The 19,456-nt window shown below is 37.1% G+C and overlaps 1 protein-coding gene across 2 annotated transcripts in view; it reads left to right on the forward strand.

Annotated features, from left to right (window-relative positions):
- Positions 1-19,456, forward strand: part of LOC133530837 (uncharacterized) — a 123,290-nt gene that overhangs the window by 23,776 nt on the left and 80,058 nt on the right. Inside the window, exon 2 of one of the 2 annotated variants that reach the window (XM_061868890.1) lies at positions 14,990-15,098. In XM_061868890.1, coding sequence (XP_061724874.1) covers positions 15,065-15,098 — 34 coding nt within the window. In that variant the 5' untranslated portion in view covers positions 14,990-15,064. Of the gene's footprint in view, positions 1-13,303; positions 15,099-19,456 lie in introns of those variants that run through there. The other variant, XM_061868891.1, reaches the window with a different exon arrangement.

Genomic DNA, 19,456 nt, shown 5'->3' on the forward strand with positions numbered 1-19,456 from the left:
GCGACTCGCCCTCGCTTACATATTGGTGCAAACCCGAAAAGTGATATCAATATCAAATTAAGATACCATTTTAAAAGTTCGAATGCTCACCCCGTTCTCGCGGCGCGCCGGTATTGCATTATGGCAGGTGCAACAAAGTGCCGACTGCATAGAAAAACTTTTCTTCAATATGGCGCAATTTTTATGTCTTACCTAACGACGAAATTAGATTAAATTATCTAGATGTTCGAATAACATTTTTTGAATTCGAATTTATTTTTTACTTATAAAAACGGTGTACTAATGTCCATAATTTTCTTAAAAACTAAAAACAATCGCGGTGGGCTGGCCAACCTAATTTGTTCTCGTAATTATATCCCGCCTCCCCCTGCCAAGGATCTTGTTTCATTTACTATCGCTCCCTGGGCAGCACTTCAACAGCTGCTTGTTCTAGAACGGATGATAGCTTTTTACTTTTCTGGCAACAGTAATATTCAAGATCCATTATGATTAGAGCGCTTAAAACCTACTTATACTTATTTACGGATAATCGTCGAGATGTGTCATGTTGGTAAAGAAATTGATCTCAGGCGGTTGGCAAAGAAGTTGCGTGGTGATTATTTAGAAGAAGGTAGCTGCGTTCTGGGACTAAAACCAGTTTATATAACAACTATACTGACCCCGAGGTAAATACCAGCCACATTTACCCGTATGCCACACGTACCCGTATGAAAAAGAAAATTAAAACAATCATTTGAAATTTTGAACCTCGGCTGATCTAACTTTAAGTAGGTACTCAGTTATAGTAAGTCACGTAGTAATTCCTGATAATAAGAGCAAGTTCAGTCAGTTTTTGCTGTTGGATGTTATAACCCCAGGGAGCTAACGCGCCGCACGTGCCTAGAATTGGTGCGCAGTAACTAACACAATGAGATGTCTACTTCTAATACAGACTACGAATGCTAAATAACATGTTGAGATGTTTATTTTAAAGGACCACCTGGCCTAGGTAGTCGATGGTGAGTACCCTGTCTGGAATGCAGGAGGTCCCGGGTTTGAATCCCGGTAGGACATTTATTTCTGTGTTTATCACGAATATTTCTTGAGTTATGGATTTTATCTATGTAGGTATCTAAGTATATCTTTATCTATAGCCATATACTCATAGCACAAGCTTTGCCTAATTTGGGGCTAGAGCGGTAGATCTGTGCAAGAGTGTCCCAAAATATTTATATTTTGTATTTATGAAGCTAAATGAAAAAATGATTAAACCAAAATACGACTAAATATGTTTTATTCTAAGGTTTCAAATAGACAATATAATGTAGTTACATTCCAATCCAATTTTCATAAAATTCGCCAGAGCGTAGTTTTCATAAATACTTGATGTATACCGCGAGTCATCTAGACTTGCCGGTAGATTTCTCCGGCAGTGGGCTACTCGTCGCTGAGACGATAAGAAACGCCGGCAATTTCCTGCTCGCCCCGAGATGACATGTTCATCTGGGTCGCACACAGACAGGAAAACATAAATTAACTTTTCTAATCTCGAAACTCACTGGAGCCTAATTTCTGACAGTGACTGACTTTCATCGGCTAAAAATCGGGTTCGACGTTGTTTTGGATATACCTACCAATACGTGCGCATTTGTTTCATATCTATGAGATTAACTGTAGGGAATTAAATAGACGAATTAAAAACAGCTTATTTCATTGCTATATTCCGGGTCAAGTAGACATTTTTTACAAAATAAAACAAAAGATTAGAAAAAATCATGGTTTTACAAGCATTTGAGAACCCGGCGGGATCTGGAAGTCAGAAACTTGACTTTAACATGAACATTTTGTCATTATTAACGTATAAAAAACAAGCGGACCCTTATAATAATGCGAACCATCACCCCTTATTTGAAACAATTTCAACGAGTTAACTACGTTTTATTCATAAAATTTTACTATTAAATCTCTGTATGTCTGTCTATAATAATAATAAATGTCAAAAAACGGATAGAGACGAACGATTGTCAACGGCTTCTTAGATTTGACAGACGTCGAATGACAACATCTATGACCTAAGTGCGTTATTTACTTACCTTCTATGAGTATTTGTCTATTACCCAAACACTTAATTGCCCTACTTAATTCATACCCCAAGTGAAATAGATTTAGATGAAATGTAGGCTACTCTCCGCTCTTTTGATAAGACGCAAGCAATTTCCTCTCGCCCCGTGGTGACATGTCCATTTCCACTTCACCGCTTGCGACCCACATTTTAACGTAGAAATTCGCAAAATATACCAACTCCTTAATTTCTTTAAAATTTTATAAATAAAGCCAAAATGGTGGGATTTGTTTATCTTGCTAATTGGTAAAAAGTTAGAGATTAAAGAGAGACGGGGTCGGGGTGTGCATAACAAAATGTTTGCGATTCAATCTATTCAACCTTTGCCTTTTTGAACTTTGTCTGAAGCGAATTTACTTTAGTGTAAATAACTACAAACTATACACTTTACTATAGACCCAAGTGGGTACGTGAAGTTTAAAATGGGTATGCTTCCATTTAAAACTTCAAGAATTCAAAACAAAAAGACGATGTGACCAAGCAAGCTGTGATGGCAACAATTGCAACGGGAAGTTCGCTATCCCTTACTTTACTACTAGTCACGAGAACAATGAAAACCACGCGCTTTGTGTTGAAATGTCCACACAGAGATCCATTCTCATTGCTCCCAAGTACACTATGAGTGTCCTCAATGTGCCTAATCCCGTCTATCCCCGGGTTTGGACCCTTAAGGGCCTACTAAAGCCGTGAATACCGGTTCGTAAGCCACGCCCGATAGCTTCCTCACTCCCCGCTAGCACGCACACATGGAAGCGCTCCGCGGAGTCCGCGGCGCACGTGAAGGTGAAAGCTCCATCTAGCGTTACAAAAGTTAACTACGATTATACCCGGTCGGCCAGAAACTTAATTCTTAGAAAATAAAAAAGATGGCGTTATTACTTGCTACTAGAAAATAAAAAATTATATTGTTGTAAATTGTAATAAATCTGAGACTACAATATAGCCAATTTTTATTGTTGATTTTTGGAAGATGTCAATAGTATAGATAATTGTAGGTATAACACTACCTATCTTTTTAAATTCGGTATCTTACATTGTTAGTTATCATATTTTATTTAGTAATATATTGTTGAGGCAGGAAATACAGGGTGCCGTTTTCCGACGACCAATTTTTCGGATGATAGTGAATCACAGTTGTCACCTACATATAAAAAAGAAAAAAGTAAGTATATGGTAACAACGAAAACTACAAAAAAAGTGAAACTTTTAAACAATTACTCAAACAATCAGGGTGATTCTTAAATTGTGTCCAGAAAAATATTTTTCCCATATTGTTACGTATAAAAAGCATTTTTTGATGCATATGGTCAAGCTTAATACCCTCAGGAAAGGTAAATAAAATGAGTACATAATCACGGTTGTCACAAAGTGTCCCTCAGCCGTGACGTTTCGGCATTTTGGCGGCCAACTCCACTATTTTGAATTATACAATATTTTTAATATAGCCTAAGTTACTCCCATGACTACGACACATCGAATGACAGCTCATACGTTGAAATTCGTCAAACTAACGCTGTAGAGCGTGACAAAGAATCGGATACACATCATACATCCACATACACGCGGAAACCATTTTTCTGCTTCGGCAGTTGGGCAATAATAACAAATGAACGTAGCTAATAAAATCCATTTCTAAAGAGTGAATATGCCTCTAAATTAATCAAATGAATTGAGAATGTCACGACCACGTATCTATATGACACGAACGTGGATTCAATAGTCCGTGGCGGGGAGAGAATTTTGAGGCCACTGTCGTGACAATTTGAAACATGTTCGGTATTACCTAAAAATTACCTTTGACTTTGCAAATATTAAATAATTAGCTCAATCTCGAATGTATTAGGTATATCTTATGTTACAAACAATAACGTGAAATGAGCACTGACTTTTAAAAACTCAAACATGGCGGTGACGCGTTAAGGTTGACCTTTTCTTTTTAATTAACACAAAAAAATAATTTTCGACAACATTTCTCCCTTCAGCCATTTGCAAATCTGACACCAACACAGTATTGCTGTTCTAAAAAAAAAAGCGTTAAAAAGGCTGCCAGACGTAAAGGTAACTTTCTACCGAGTACTGCATGTTTATGTTACCACGCGCGGCGGTGACACGAAAACTGATAACAAGATGTATGTTATTAAAATTGTTATAAAGTCGTTATATATCCATACAATTTTTAAACCGTATTGTGGAATAGGTGTAAGTGTTAACATTTGATATAAAATTCTTCCAAAAACACTTTCAAAGAAAAATAAAATATCATAAAATCCGAGGAAGTCACACTACACGTTCCGTGACATTTAGAACTTCTTAATATGTTTCTAATAAATGCTCTTAGGATATTAGGTTGACATAAAACTAGAGGTAAATTACTAAGGATATTGATATTTAGTTTACTTATTTTCTTAAAAATATATGCTATTCTTACAGGTAACACAAAATTGACGTATGTATTTATGATTGTTATTTTGACTGTTTTTAATTTAAGTTAATTTGTATTGTATTTTCGTTTGTTTGTGATGTAATTATGGGTCTTTCACCTGAAATAAACGATTTCATAATATCGTTCCCGTGGCTTTGGTTCACTGTGATTTTCATTCCCGTGTGTTTTCATATAAAATGTATTCTTCATGGGCATGTACAATGTAAAATCATATGTCAAGTAAATGATTATTTACTTTCATGGATTAAGTAAAAATTATCGTAATCATAACAGTCGATCAAAGACATACTTATTTCTTTTCCCCTGGTTCTCATTCAATGCCTTTGGACTGGGGTTTCAACTAAAATCAACGTTTGGTACTTCGTTCTATAGATCTTAAAAATAACATTAAGTTGCTAAGAGCGTTCTATGATTCAGTGTATTATTTTGGAAGTAATTGTTCCGAAATTCATTGTCATTATGTCATTCCTTGTCATTCCCTTATCGGTTTTTTTCATTCCCTCGTCGCTTTTACATTCTTTTTATCGATTTTATTATTCCCCTGATAGGTAAGAAATTGACCAAAATGTATGCCTATTCGATTGATGGGCTTATATTGAAATTATATTTAATAATCTGATTTCAAAGAACGACCCTTCAATGCCCGCCATAAGCTAATTGGTTGGCTAATGGTTTCAAGAGCATGGACAAATAAAGTATTGACTAACATTATCAACACAGAATCGCGTTCCTCTGAAATGAAAAGTTTGATCGGGATATCCAAAATTGCACAACGCCGTCTATTAGGAACTACTTTAATTATCAGACAGTTAGACAAGAGGTTGAAGCACCGAACCAAGTGTAATGAACTGATACTGCTGTTAAATGGTGGTATCTGCTATAGCAGTTGCCTAAACTTACAGGAAAGACATTGTTAGTAAGCGATTTTGCTAAGTATAAAACTTTAATCGTCTTTGCCAAGACTAAGATATATTATTAAGGTAAAAAAGTATAATTTTAAAATCTGAAAAAAAAAAATTAAAAACAGTGTAAGTTCTAAGATATACATTATCAAAAACCATCCTGTATATGTTAACATTTGTATTTTTCAAACTCGATGGGTAGGGTGACAGGTGTTATCTCCATATAATTATTAACCTAAAAACGCCAAATCTCGCAAAATCGTATTGAAACGACAGCTGTCAGCGTACCCATATAAAAAAACTATAGATAGCACCATACACGAGCTGAATTTTCTTTTTTTTATACTACGTCGGTGGCAAACAAGCATACGGCCCGCCTGATGGTAAGCAGTCTCCGTAGCCTATGTACGCCTAGAGGAGTTACATGCGCGTTGCCGACCCTAAACTCGCCCCCCCCCCCCCTCGTTGAGCTCTGGCAACCTTACTCACCGGCAGGAACACAACACTATGAGTAGGGTCTAGTGTTATTTGGCTGCGGTTTTCTGTACTGGCTGTGCCCTACCACACAAAGCGTGATGAAATTCACAATGCCCATACCTCTCTTATCACAATGCCCATCTCTCTTTTTGAATGGCAATTTTAAGAAAGGGACGATTCGGTACGTTTTTCTTATTGCTCCTTGTCAAGTAAAATCAAACTGAAAAGCATAGTTACTTTACTCTTTGCTGAAAAGTCATATTAGTCATTGACGTTTTGACAGTATCCTGTTAAATAAATTATGTGAATTGTTCTTAAGGCATGCGGATTACAAATCAGAGGTCGCTGGTTCAAACCCCGGCCCGTGCAAACGAGTTTTTTTTTTTCTAATAAACATTTTGATTTTTTTTTCGTTTTTTTTTTATATAATAAGTATATTTGTTTTACATAAAGATTACCTAGGCTATAGAAAAATTGGTATGAATAAAATAAAATTATTCGTGTCATTAAAATATGTTTTTAATACACATATTTAAAAGAATAACTTTATTTCTGTATAAGACAGACAAGATTTACTTTTACAATAAAATAGAAAATAAGCAATAAAGATATTATATAGTAACACAAAAAGAAAACAAAAAGTCACGATTAGATTCGATCGGTCTATAGATGTCTCGCATTTTTTCTTTGGTGTCTACACGACCACACAGCTACCGATACATTACAGATGCTGTCGAAACTTCCTTACCCGTTGTAATTGTTCAAAGAGTATTTGACTTTGACGTAGCTAAGCAAACACGCACACATGCGTAACGTATAGGCCTGTAAAGATAGCTCCATTCGTAGTAGACCTCGGATTCCGTTACTAGTTAATAGAGCTACGACTCAACGTTTATTGGATATGTCGATTTTACGTAATTTGAAGCGCTGCGCCATTTGACATAGGTCTTACCTCTTTGAGGCACCACGGCCATCTAACATTACTGGCATAAAGGACGCATATATGACTTTGACGCATGACAAAAAGAGAAGTCGAACTGCGTAAAATGGGCGTTTTCTGTTGAATTCATAAAATCAAAAACGAGAATAAATCCGTTTGTATAAGATAATAAGTTAATATTTAGTTGAATGAGGTTTAAGACGAGATGAAAACCTTTACTTTAAAGTGGATTATGCTGGATGAAGATGTGTTTTCTAGTTGCACTGAGGTAAACACTAAAAATGTAGATGTAACTTTGGATTTATATTCTATCGAGAAAATTTTAAGCCTTTTTGTTTCGACTAGTATCATACCTCTTATCATATAGTCAAGATACATATATCCGAAAATCACGTCTGTTTGTTTCCGGGGCTAGCCCCTGCCACGCTTCAAAGATCCCGTTATTTTTCGATGCAGGGCCTTAATCCCTGGCTCGTACACTTTCCGCCGCGTCACGATACCGACGCCATTTATTAATTAAGCTCTACATCAGCACAGCGTCAACAGAGCTAGCGGTGCAATAGTATACTTAGTAACTCTGAGGCGGTTATCTCACCGACGCGTTTTCCAAAATGACGGGTCGAGTCGCAAGCGATTCAGATTTACCTACTTACTAAATACTGTCCAAAAGAGGAGGAATAAGCTAACTATATAAAGCGCGAATTGAGCATTAGCAGTTTAGGCATGCTAACAACACGTTTTTAATATTTTGATATTACTATGTACTCGTAGTCACAACTCAGTTGCGCTTGGTCACTTTCCCCACTACGAGCGTCTTCAATATTCTTAATTCGATTCATCCCAGCTTTCGGCCCTTAATCCCTGGCTCGTACACTTTCCGCCGCGTCACCATGCGGACGCTTTTTATTAATTAAGATCGACATCCAAATCTAATACCATAACAGTACTTAGGTATAGAGATCTATAGGATAACTTAATATCAATTAATAATGTTAGTCAATTTATAGCGTTAGTCAATTGCCGAATTCTTGGTGGTTTTCTGAATCTACTGTCAGCCGTAGACGGTTACTCTTCGCCGCGTGCTGACGACGCTTTCGATGGTTACGCCTATAGATATGCAAGTTGCGGAAAGTTTCAGAAAAGTTGGAAATGTTCCTGGAAATTTTTAGGATTTTTGAAATATGAGAAGTTTTGAAATGTTATCATTGTGGAAGTTTCACAATTTTGAAAAGGGCAGCCGTGTGCGAGAAAGATTATTGAGATGAGAACAGAGCGGCTTTTTTGAGATATTGCGACAGTTGCAGTGGGCACTTTCCCCTAATACGAGTGTCCTTATAGCACCTAATCCCATTAATGCGGCTTTCGGCCCTTAATCCCTGACCCGCGACAGCGTGCACATTCCGTCGCGTCACGATGCTAACGCCATTTATTAATTAAGGTCCACACAAACCGTCAACAGAGGTAGCATGTATCATAACTAGGTTAAGATTTTGAGGGATTCAAAATTGTATACGACTTTACGGGACAATCTATCTACTATAAAAAAAAACCACATTTTATAGTCAGGCAACATAGGTCCACGGCCTGATACATGTTGCGCCGCCAACCGACCCGCTGTAGCCTCGGAATGCTCTAATCCCCGTTCGCCCCTCGTCCTTTAATCCAGCTCTCCGCTGCATCATGGGAGTCACCATTTAATAACGACTCTATCAACCTTTAAAAGTATCATCAGAATTGGCATTTTGTTGCTATACAGAGGTGTAGGTAGTAACTTATTTTTACAGTAGATATTGTTACGAGCATTTCTAAGGCATGCATAAAATTTAGTATTATATGTAGGTACATCTAGTACCTAAATAGCTCAGTTATTATTAGAGCCACGGGTTGGTATAGCAGAGTCGTGAGTTTGAAGCGGATTTTATTCTACATTATTTTAAAAAGTAAGATTTAATTAGTAGACAATTTTGAATAGACTTATGTTTCCGACGAGAGTTTTGCTTTGTACAGCTGTCATGGGTTTAGATTTGGAGTGGATACTTCAGAACTCTCTGTTGTAACTGATCTTCAAATGCAGGCATGTTTTTGTTCGTCAAATAATTATCATTTTTTTTATCATTAGGCTAATGTAGGTGTCGACAAACATTTGAGAAGGCGAGCCAATTGGAATATTTAGAATAGAAATGACCAGATGTTGAAAGCTCAAAGAGCCGCAACTGCTGTATAATAATATGATTAAATGTAGTTTAATGTTATTTTTTTTAATGTTACTTAGTTTTGATTATTATTAAGCTATTGCATAGCTTCTATCGCGGGCCTTGAGCGCGGGGACCGAATCCAGAAATTCCGTAACGAAAAAACCTCACGCTCCCCACTTCGTCTAACGTCGTTTCAGTTCGGCAGTCTTCGACACGGCGTTGTGTGCGTGCGATTAGACGTATTGTACTACTCAGAGACTTGTCATACGCTTCGCTTGACAGACAGATGAAGTGTGCGAAAGGGAAGCCATCACGTATATGAACAAGCCACGAGTGTGAAAGAGGCAGACTACATATGAGAAAACGTAACCATTTTTTGAATTCGAAGGCGGCCGAGGCGGCCAAAATCATATTGCCGTATTTTTTAACGTTAAAAATATACGAGAATCAAAATCAAAAATAAATATTAAGTAAGTAATTTAGTGAAGATGGTGTCATGTTGTGTGCCGGATTGTTGTGTTTCAGGGCCAAAAAACCCAGGGAAATACTCATTTCACAGGTAATTATGATAATCGTAGCGAAATTTTCGTAACGATATTATATCAAATTAACAGCATAAAAAGTGTAAAAAGCCAATTTATACAGTTCATTATAAGTTTTTCTTCAATTGTGTGTTAATATTTCATGATATTAGTCAATAATTTAGAATATTTTGTGTAAAAACCTAAACTGTTACTTTACGCTAGGGCTTGACAAAATGTTCATATGACTGTATCGATAACTTATCGGTATATTAGTAGGTATGGAATTAGTTGTTCACAAGACATCATTAAGATATTAACCTTTATAACCGACGTAAAATAATAACGATTGTTATAATACCTTTTTTGAAGATGCACATGTTCAGCGATAAATTTAAACTTCACTTTCCAACACATTACTTACATTTTAACCACTTTTCCACGGCTTTGCCGCTAACACAAGGAAACACAAGACAGCGTATACACACCCAACCCAACTTGTCAGGCGGAAAAGGCGCGAATTTCAAATTTTCTTTGGTAAGTCAACTATTTGCGCCTACTGTTAACACTTAGCATGTGTTTGTGTTAACGACATTGCACATGTTACACCACTCACACCCGCATACGACAGAAACTTGCTTTATCAACGCGAGTCACCTGCTTTACCGACAGCGCCGGGTTCCATAATGCTTGATCGGACTACGTTAGTAATTTAGTCAAGTAAAAACGAAAAAACGTAAAAAGAGCGTACCTGGGTCGCCTAGCAGGACGTCCTATCGGACGCCCTAGGTATCGCTGGAGCGACATGGTGGAGGCGGATCTGCGCGAGCTTCGAGTCGACAATTGGCGAGAGGTCGCACAGGACCGAGAAAAGTGGCGCTGTCTTGTGTCGGAGGCCAAGTCTCATTTTGGGTCGCTGAGCCAACGGAGTAAGTAGTAAGTAAGTAAACGTCCCAGAACACCAAACCAGGTGAGAAAAATAAAAAATCGCATTGAGTGGCGATACGATTTTAAGTCGACACGAGTTTCGAATTAACTATTCGCAAATGTATTACAATACATATGGCCCTTAAAATGTTCGATATAGTTACGTAATGTGCTAATTATCGCACTAGTGCGGTAAAGTAGCTCCATATGTACTGTAAAATAAGTAACAATATATATTTGACCATTGTGACACATGTGTACCTATATATTTGACCATTTTGATGCTGACTGAAACGACTGTAACTGTAGCCTCGGTTATCACTATCAGTATTGTTATTTACTATGCGTCCGCTGTAAAAGAAAATTAAAGGTACTAAAGGCGCTAATAAGGTCTAATAGTAGTAATAATACTCATACCTATTACATTTTTTATAAAAACAAACACATTTGAAAAAGTAGTCGATAAAGCAGTTAAACATCGATAGATTATTAATATGTTGTAACATGACATCACTATTTTTGTTCGCACATAGACAATTTACGCACACACTTGCATTTCATTTTTGGTCACACTTTTGAAGTTTGACAGTCGTTCTATACTATCCTATTTCTATGGTACTACTCTACGAAACTCGCACGAATCGAGACGAGCTGCTCCGAAATCGGACAAATACATAAGCAGCTGTTTATAGTAATCTGTATGTATCATTGATGTACGTAATAGGGGTAGATGAGGTACCAGGCGGTCGATCGTGAGCCACAAAATATAGGTTCCGGGACCTATATTGAATTAGTCGTATGGGTGACGCTGAAGTGTCAACATTGTCATCAAATTCGATAAAATATTGCCAAAGAATGCCGTGTTGCGCCTTTTTCCAGTGCTTCAATAGCTCCAAGCACAAAAACAAAGCTCACGGTATCACTTTTCATTCGTAAGTACTATTATAACATTTGAAAACATATTTTTTCTAAATAAAATTAAAAATTTCCTTGTTATTGAGTGAGCGCGACAGCTAAATAATGCATTACCCATGTGAGAAACACGTTTATCCGAGTGTCAAGTAGGCATGCCCGCTTCATGCAGTGCATGCATGCCCGAGTCAGCAATTTTTTTTATAAATAATGCAACTTTTTAAATCATGTGCTCCTATTCCTTGAAACTATAGAATGTAACCGGTTTTTATTTTAATATAAGGTCACTGTGGGCAAGACCGTCTACAAGGCAAGTCCGTCAACACATTATAACTTTTGAATTAGAAAGCGTTTGCCGCTTTGGCGTCGAGTTTATAAGTCAGTTTTTCGTGCTAGTTCCCTCACTCTAAAACAGGCGAAGGCGCTTATTCCCATGACTTACAACTTGTCCAATATAAGTGAATCCGTATACGTATCGTAACTATGAATAAACAAGGTTCACACTTTTATATTGGTTATCTTGAGTCGTGCGCTCGGTGAACGATTGGAATATATAAATACCAGGAGTAACTACGAATTACCAGTGTTTACATTATCTCTTGTCAAGCGTACTTGTCTTTTCCGAAAAACCATCAGAAGTGAAACCTCGAGATCCCTATCAACTGAGATCATATCGTTATACTGGTTTACTGGTGGTTGGTTATGGTGGTATTAATATCAAAGAAAAAGAAATACTGCATAAATAAAATAAATAAATAATTATAATTGCATAAGTTGATACAAAATGCTATGCAATAGCTTTACCGCGGCAGTCCCCGAGTGCCACACGTCTTTTCATTATTTGGATGCATTTCTTGCATGTAGGCACTAACTCCTAAATTTAACTTGTAATTTTATGGACCCGGTGTCTGAAATAAATACATTGAATTGAATTGAATAGAATAATACTATCTAAGAACACTAAAGTGTGAATCTTTGGTGTGAATGAAAGAGCCGCACGCGGGTCGGGGCCGTGATTTGCGGGGATCACTGCGTGAAGAGTTTCTTTAATATATGATCTATTTCTATCCTCCTCCTTTAGTTTGCTATTCAATCCTCATGCCCTAATCCAATGACAGAATAGAGCTAAGAGCACACGTAAGCCGCACTCAGTATCTGCCGCGTCACTGCAAGCGTTATTAATGACGTCTCTGTCATCCGTCAGCAAACATCATTATCAGGGTATTATTCACTGCACTTAGCAAACATGGGACAAAGTGATATAGCAACAGTCATGGGATCCTATTCCACTTGAATAACAGGCCGTGATATGGATATAATTTGGATGTTCCATTTTTTTATCACATTTTCAAATACATATGTGTCGGATAAAGTAACAATGCTGAGTTGGAGTTTATTCGACAAAATAACTAATCGTGAAGTCTTTAATCACTGTCGATATATATGTATATCGTAATCGATTAGTATGCTACTTGAGTCATAGATTTGAATTTATTTATATCATAATATTGAAATACAACATAATTTATTTTAAGCGAATTTATACGAATTATAAATAAAAATATATACACATGTAAAAAATATTTTTAGTCATTTCGACGTTTAGAAAAGAAAACATGAAGAAACCATTCGGAAAGAAAGCACAACAAAAATAATTACCAGCATATTAATTGCTCATTTTAAAACCAAATCAAACAACTCATCCATGTAAGAATGTTGTCACAAATCACTCCTTTCCAAAATTCTATCCAACCGCACCCTTCCTTACCCGCACAACTCCGTTGAAAGCGACATAACCATCAATTTGACATACTCTAGTGTGCCCGCTAATCAACATTGACATTGAAATAAACAGTAAATTCACCCTCGTTGTAGGGGTCGAATAAAGACAATGGACGTATAAGCGGCTTACCGCTCCAGCAGCATGAACCGCTGTTGCAGTCGCACTCAGCAAGAAACCTTTACACTTAAAACTTTCGCGTTTCAAACACACGCGTCGAATGAACAACACTGTGATGTATAATAGCACCGTCACCTTGAAACCGCACTTTACAAATTGCATCGTTTATGACAAGCCCCCCTCTTGTCTCACCGAGTGATATTTCACGTCGCGAACCTGTCTCTCTATTAGCAAGGTAAGGGGGCTCAAGTGGCCGCTAACTGAGAGTTAGTGTTGTAGAGATTGCGAGGGGAGCATGTGCTCATTAGGAACAATAGTTTGACGCGTGGAAGGGAATGACAATGTATTCATACCTTAGTTTGACGTAGCCGAAAGTTTATTGCATATATTGAATAACAGTGCAATGTAAAGCAGTTTTAGTAATGCAGTTTTGGTCATGCATGTTGCCTTATTTAGCTGTTTTGTTATTGCCAATGTTGTAGTATTTTAAAATCTGTTTCATCCTAAATTTCACGCTCAATATATGAATTGACACTACTTCGCGCTCATTACCATTCGTATTTGAATAAAATATTTGTCGAATCGCTTTCTTAAACACTAGTGGAACCAAATTATCTTCAAGTAAGACACTGGTAACATCAAAGACACAGCTAGCTGGCCACGCATAAACCTTATTGCAACCTCATAAGGTCCACTATCGTTAACTCACTTCTCTGTACAGAGTCAAAGTAAGCAGACAGTATAAAATCCGCTTGACATTAGTGGCCCTTCGGGAGCACTCGCCCTCGGTGATTCCATTCGCTTGGCGAACGCAACCTTGTCCAGCGTTTAGTGGAACCAGTAAACCTTATAGTATTTGTTTTTACATATCTGGTATGAGGTTCTTCAAACAAATTGTAATTAACGACGACGAGGAATTTCACAAGTGAAACAACAACAACATAATATGATCGCTGAGTACATGCAGTTGCTACGTATCTTAAAGTCTGACTTATACTAGTCCACCTGAAGCAAATGCTTGTCTAAAAGTAATACTCATAGTATGGCAATACTTAACGGATAGCGTTGCGAGCTAAGACTGGCTTTTAATTACGTATAGTTATTGTGACTCCAAGGTTCAAGTTATACTAGTTATCATCCTACTGAGGAATGAAACATTTCGACTAACGACCTACGCCATCTGTTGTCAAAGTTTATAAGTCGCCACAATTACCACTTCGGTTATTATACGGGATTTGTTGGTGGTTTATTAAAGTGTAATCATGAAACTTTTCGGTGGAAATTTATGAGGGTTTTTGTTATTCATGAGGATATGTTAATAGATGTTGTGTTTTAAGACCCTTTAGTTTACCGTGTTGTTAAAACTGGTTCTGTTAGTTAACTTAGTTAAATAATTCTATTTTATGTACATATCTCTAGCAGACAGCTAGTTTTTAATATAAATAACATTTTATTTTTATAAATCATAGATACATAATCCCTTAATATTTTCTTCCTGTGTGATAACACGTACATCAGTTAAAGAGATATATCATGATACAAGCCACCGTGAACGTCAGCTGCCGCTCTGTTGGTAGATTTTGCTCTTAATCTCTTAAAGAATATCACCTGAAAGGAACTTGTTCACATTTTTTTCGATGATCCATTCTCATCGTGTTTTTTTTCTTTCAGACCCTGGGCGTGTGGAGATGAGCAGTGCCCCCCGCCCCACCCTTCCCCCGCCCCGCACCCCGCCCCGCCCGCGAGATGCTCGCTCTGCTCTCTCTACTGCTTCTTACAGGTGAGTCGATTTACTCTTTTTACTATATCATCAAAGTGATAAAGTGAAGTCAATATTTATATAAGTAAGTTTGTTATTTTCTTCAAAGTAGCTATATGTACCTATCGTTGTTTTTCACAGCTCATTCAGCTCTGAACTAGTTTCAAGAGATAATAATGCATAGAATCAGCCCAAGCTAACTTTTCAAAGCTTGACGTGATAAAATGTACCAGTGCCTTTATTTAGAGAGTTTCAAAATATTTTGAAAGAATAATGAAATAATTTATTACTGCATGTATGTTATTGTTTGAATATTTATTTATTGAACATTTTGTGGCAAAAACGAGTTTCCAAAAAAATTTAACATCGATCAATCTATTATCGGTAAGTCAATCACAGATTAATAATTAAAAGATTCTGTAACCCGGACAGCTTCCTGAACGACTGTCCGGAAGAACAATCCTTTTGGAGAGGCCTTTGCTCAGCAGTGGGACAATTATATAGGCTATTAAAAAAAAAAAAAACTTCCGCTAGCTGTAAATTACCGAGAAATTTCAGAATGCGATATAAACAATTACAAATCGGTGCACAATTCCTCTATTACATAGATTTTGTACTTAAAAATAAGAACGTATTATACAGTACCAAAAGAATAGAAAACTACCAATATATCAAATAATCACGAATATACCTATTACGTGTTGTATATTTCGCGGTATACAGCTATCTTCTTAAACTGTAAAAAATATCTATAACGTTAAGGTGACATCGATAGCAGACATGTCGATATTTCATTTTGTCAATCACTTTATTTTGCCACTAAAAATTCTGTGCCGATCGTGACACCTTTATACACTGTTACTGGAAAGTTGTTGCAGAGATTCCTTCAACATCATATTATTGCGCCTCTCCGGAATGGTCTGAACGGAGCATCCAGTTTACAAGGAAAGTCCTACCCAACGAAGTTTGTATGGCCGGAAGGCCCTCCCGCCACTCCCTGCCACTCAACCATGACAGTTGACAGTGTTATCTACGATCGTAGTCCAGCCTATTGAAAACACTATTATCGAATCATCTAACGAGTTCGTTGATTTGGCCCTTATTGAAATGAAGTCTTACTTAATGAGGACTATTCACAACATACTAATCGCGTTGTGGGTTCGGTATAAGTTTGGCTATACCATCATCTCATACAAGGTGGTGCATATTTCCATGAAACAACTCACGTTCACCTAACTTAGGAGTGTATAATATATGTACGCTAGGTGCTCCCGTATTAATCATGAGAGCGCGACCGCTTATTTCAGTTCCAGCCACATTTACAAACATGATCACGTGATCATAATTTAAAAATATCTACTTACTTATATTGGGTGTTTCTACTTGTCGGCTTTAGTGGTAGTAGTAGTAGTAAAACACTTTATTGTACAAAAAGAAACATAAAACAGGAAAGAACACACATCATTTGTACAAAGGCGAACTTATCCCTTTCAGGGATCTTTTCCAGTTAACCGTTGAGCAATTGAGGAAGAATTGGAGAACGGTAGACATCAAAACTGTACTAAACGGCTGCAATGGTTGAATTAAGACATTGTAAACCAAACTATAATCGCATACTTTTCACTATAGTTCTAGCTTCAGCTCTAATGACTTCATTTCGAAACACTTTAGTGAATTTAAATTTGACCAATCGCGTCTCGCCGCTGTCAAAATTACTAAACCAAAGGATAGAAGCAAAGACATCAACAAGCCTCTATTTCAATGAATATTTACTTCATAATTTGTTCAATTATTTAGGTTGTATAGTAGAAAAACTATTGTATCCAATAGTGATATAATCAAGCTTTTCTATCTCGCACTTAGGCCACTCAGCAAGATTCGTGGCACACGGTACTCGACTGGAAAGCTCTATCTAGGGTTGAACAAGGAATGTTACAGACGTTGTAGTATAAAATGGCGTTGGGTACAGTTCATCAGTCGGCGCAGGTTGCAGCGTAGCAATATTAGCAAGTAACATTGGGTGTATGTATGGAGAAATTGCGCTATTTGTGAACTTCACAATGCAATGTCTAATTATCCGGGCCGGACTCCAATGAAACATTGTTTCTGAGTTTGGGATCAAATTATATGAGGGGCGTGCTCGAAGAGTTCATAGTCTGTTGCGCGCGTAACAAATGGCCGAGATTTATCAGTTGATTGCTTGGTGTTCAGGTACACTTCGTTTTGTTGTTGTTGCTAAATTGCTTCCTATTATGGTAAGTATGTACACATTTGTGTTATGCGAAGGTAGGGTTGTCGATATAATGACATCAATATATATCTCAGATTTACTAAAAATTTGACTTAAAAAATTGATTATATTTGTCATTTATTCTGGACTGTTATTAACCCTTACTGTTAACTATAGCTACCCTCTACTACGCGCTACGCTACGCGCGAACCCTCATGACTTCGCCATTTTGAAAAATATATTATAATACGATCATAATACATAAAAAATAATGTAGATTAACTTAGAATTATTTATATTGAAATTAGTATGAAATGAACTAATTTCATGTATGAGTATTCATTTGCCACCGACGTGGTATAAAAAAAACAAATCAAATTGTTAAATCAAATCTGGTTTCCTTACATCTCTAACTGACTATATGTAAACACGAAAGGAGAAGAATATAAATTGATCTTATTATTTTTCTACATAATGAAACTTGACGTATCTTAAGGCAACACGATGGAAACATGTGTGTCAGGCAGGACCGCACATCCAAACCATCATAAATCATAAATGTAAGCATTTTTGAACTTTAACACTAAGCAATAAAGCTGTGAATCGGGCAGATATTCACAATCGCGGGGTACACTAAGACACAATCATGAATGTTCCGCGTCATAAATATTTAAGCAATTTTCAACTTTAACAGAAAGTTATAAGGTTGTTAATTGTTCAGATATTTATGATCGCGGGATACAAATGATCCTCGAGACTTTGATGGATGTGTCCCATAGCTACTCGGGATAGGGTGCAAAACTTCTACGAGTAATGGCACCGCTCGAAACGTAACCACATACAAACCGCAAAGTGGTTTACACTTCATTTATAAAAAAAGCCGGCCAAGTGCGAGTAGAGCTCACGCGCAAGGGCTCCGTTCATGCACATATTTAAATATTCAACTTTAACGCAAACCTATAAGGTTGTTAATTGTTTAGATACTTATGATCGCGGGATACAAATGATCCGCTAGACTTTGATGGATGTGCCCCAAAGCAACCCTCCGGATGGGACACAAAACTTCTAATGGCACCGATTGAAACGTAACCACATACAAACTACAAAGTCTACACTTCATTAATAGATAATTGTTTTGCAAGACCGCAGTGATTCCATAAGGGCTCCGCCAACAAAGTTTTGTACGGAGCTCTAAGAATGACCAAATGTGTATCGGGCCACACATAATGATGGTCCCGTAACTTCAGACGATACAAAAAGCCATACTAGCAAAAGTGCGTATCTTCCTGACACTTCGTCCTGTTAATAAGAAGAGATGTGCCTGCCTAATTTTAGTTGCTCCGTCCAAACATTGTTGCTTACAATGACGGAACCCTTATGGTGTTGTGGATTGATTAGTCGTTTTCCTCAGATCCCATTCGATTCCAAACGTTGAAAGCTAAAATTTGGCGGTAGTAGTAGTAGCAGAGCCAATTCCAATAAATATGTATTACATTGGTTTACAAAACACGCAATGATTTTTGTAAATAGATTTAATATTAATAATATTTCATAATGCAGTGTACAATTTAAATATGAATTCTGAATTTCGTTTTAAATTATTGTTTCATGCATTCTTATAATTTAGTTTGATTAGTTATGTTACTAATTATTGTATTTATTTATTTCTTAAATATTTATTGTGATGTCCATTTGTGGACATAGGCCTCCTCCATCGTGTGCCATGTATTCCTGTCCGCGGCAAGTCTCGTCCAGGCTACGTGAGCCACGGCCGCGATGTCGTCCCGCCAGGCGGTTTGGCGGTACAACCTGCTATATTAAGAAACCTAAATGTATATGTTATGAAAATGTGCAAAATTCAACTAAACCGTTAACAGGCCCACAAGGACAATGAAACGAATTGCGTCGACCTTCCAAATAATTATTTGCGGCATGAACACGACGATCATCGGTCTTTAGGGACAGTTTGTAAGGTTGTTGAACTATGGCTCTGCTCTCTATAATATACAGTTTCATAAACAGTATGTCACAGTAATTTTTCTCGCTTGAAAGTTGAATTTGAATAACTTCGACGGCGCTTCACACAAGTGCTATAGGTTTTGTAGTATGTGGGTTGTTCAACGTGTTTGAGTATCTAGTTACCGCATAA

This window comes from Cydia pomonella, chromosome 24 (genome assembly GCF_033807575.1).
Source record: "Cydia pomonella isolate Wapato2018A chromosome 24, ilCydPomo1, whole genome shotgun sequence".
Lineage (NCBI taxonomy): Eukaryota > Metazoa > Arthropoda > Insecta > Lepidoptera > Tortricidae > Cydia > Cydia pomonella.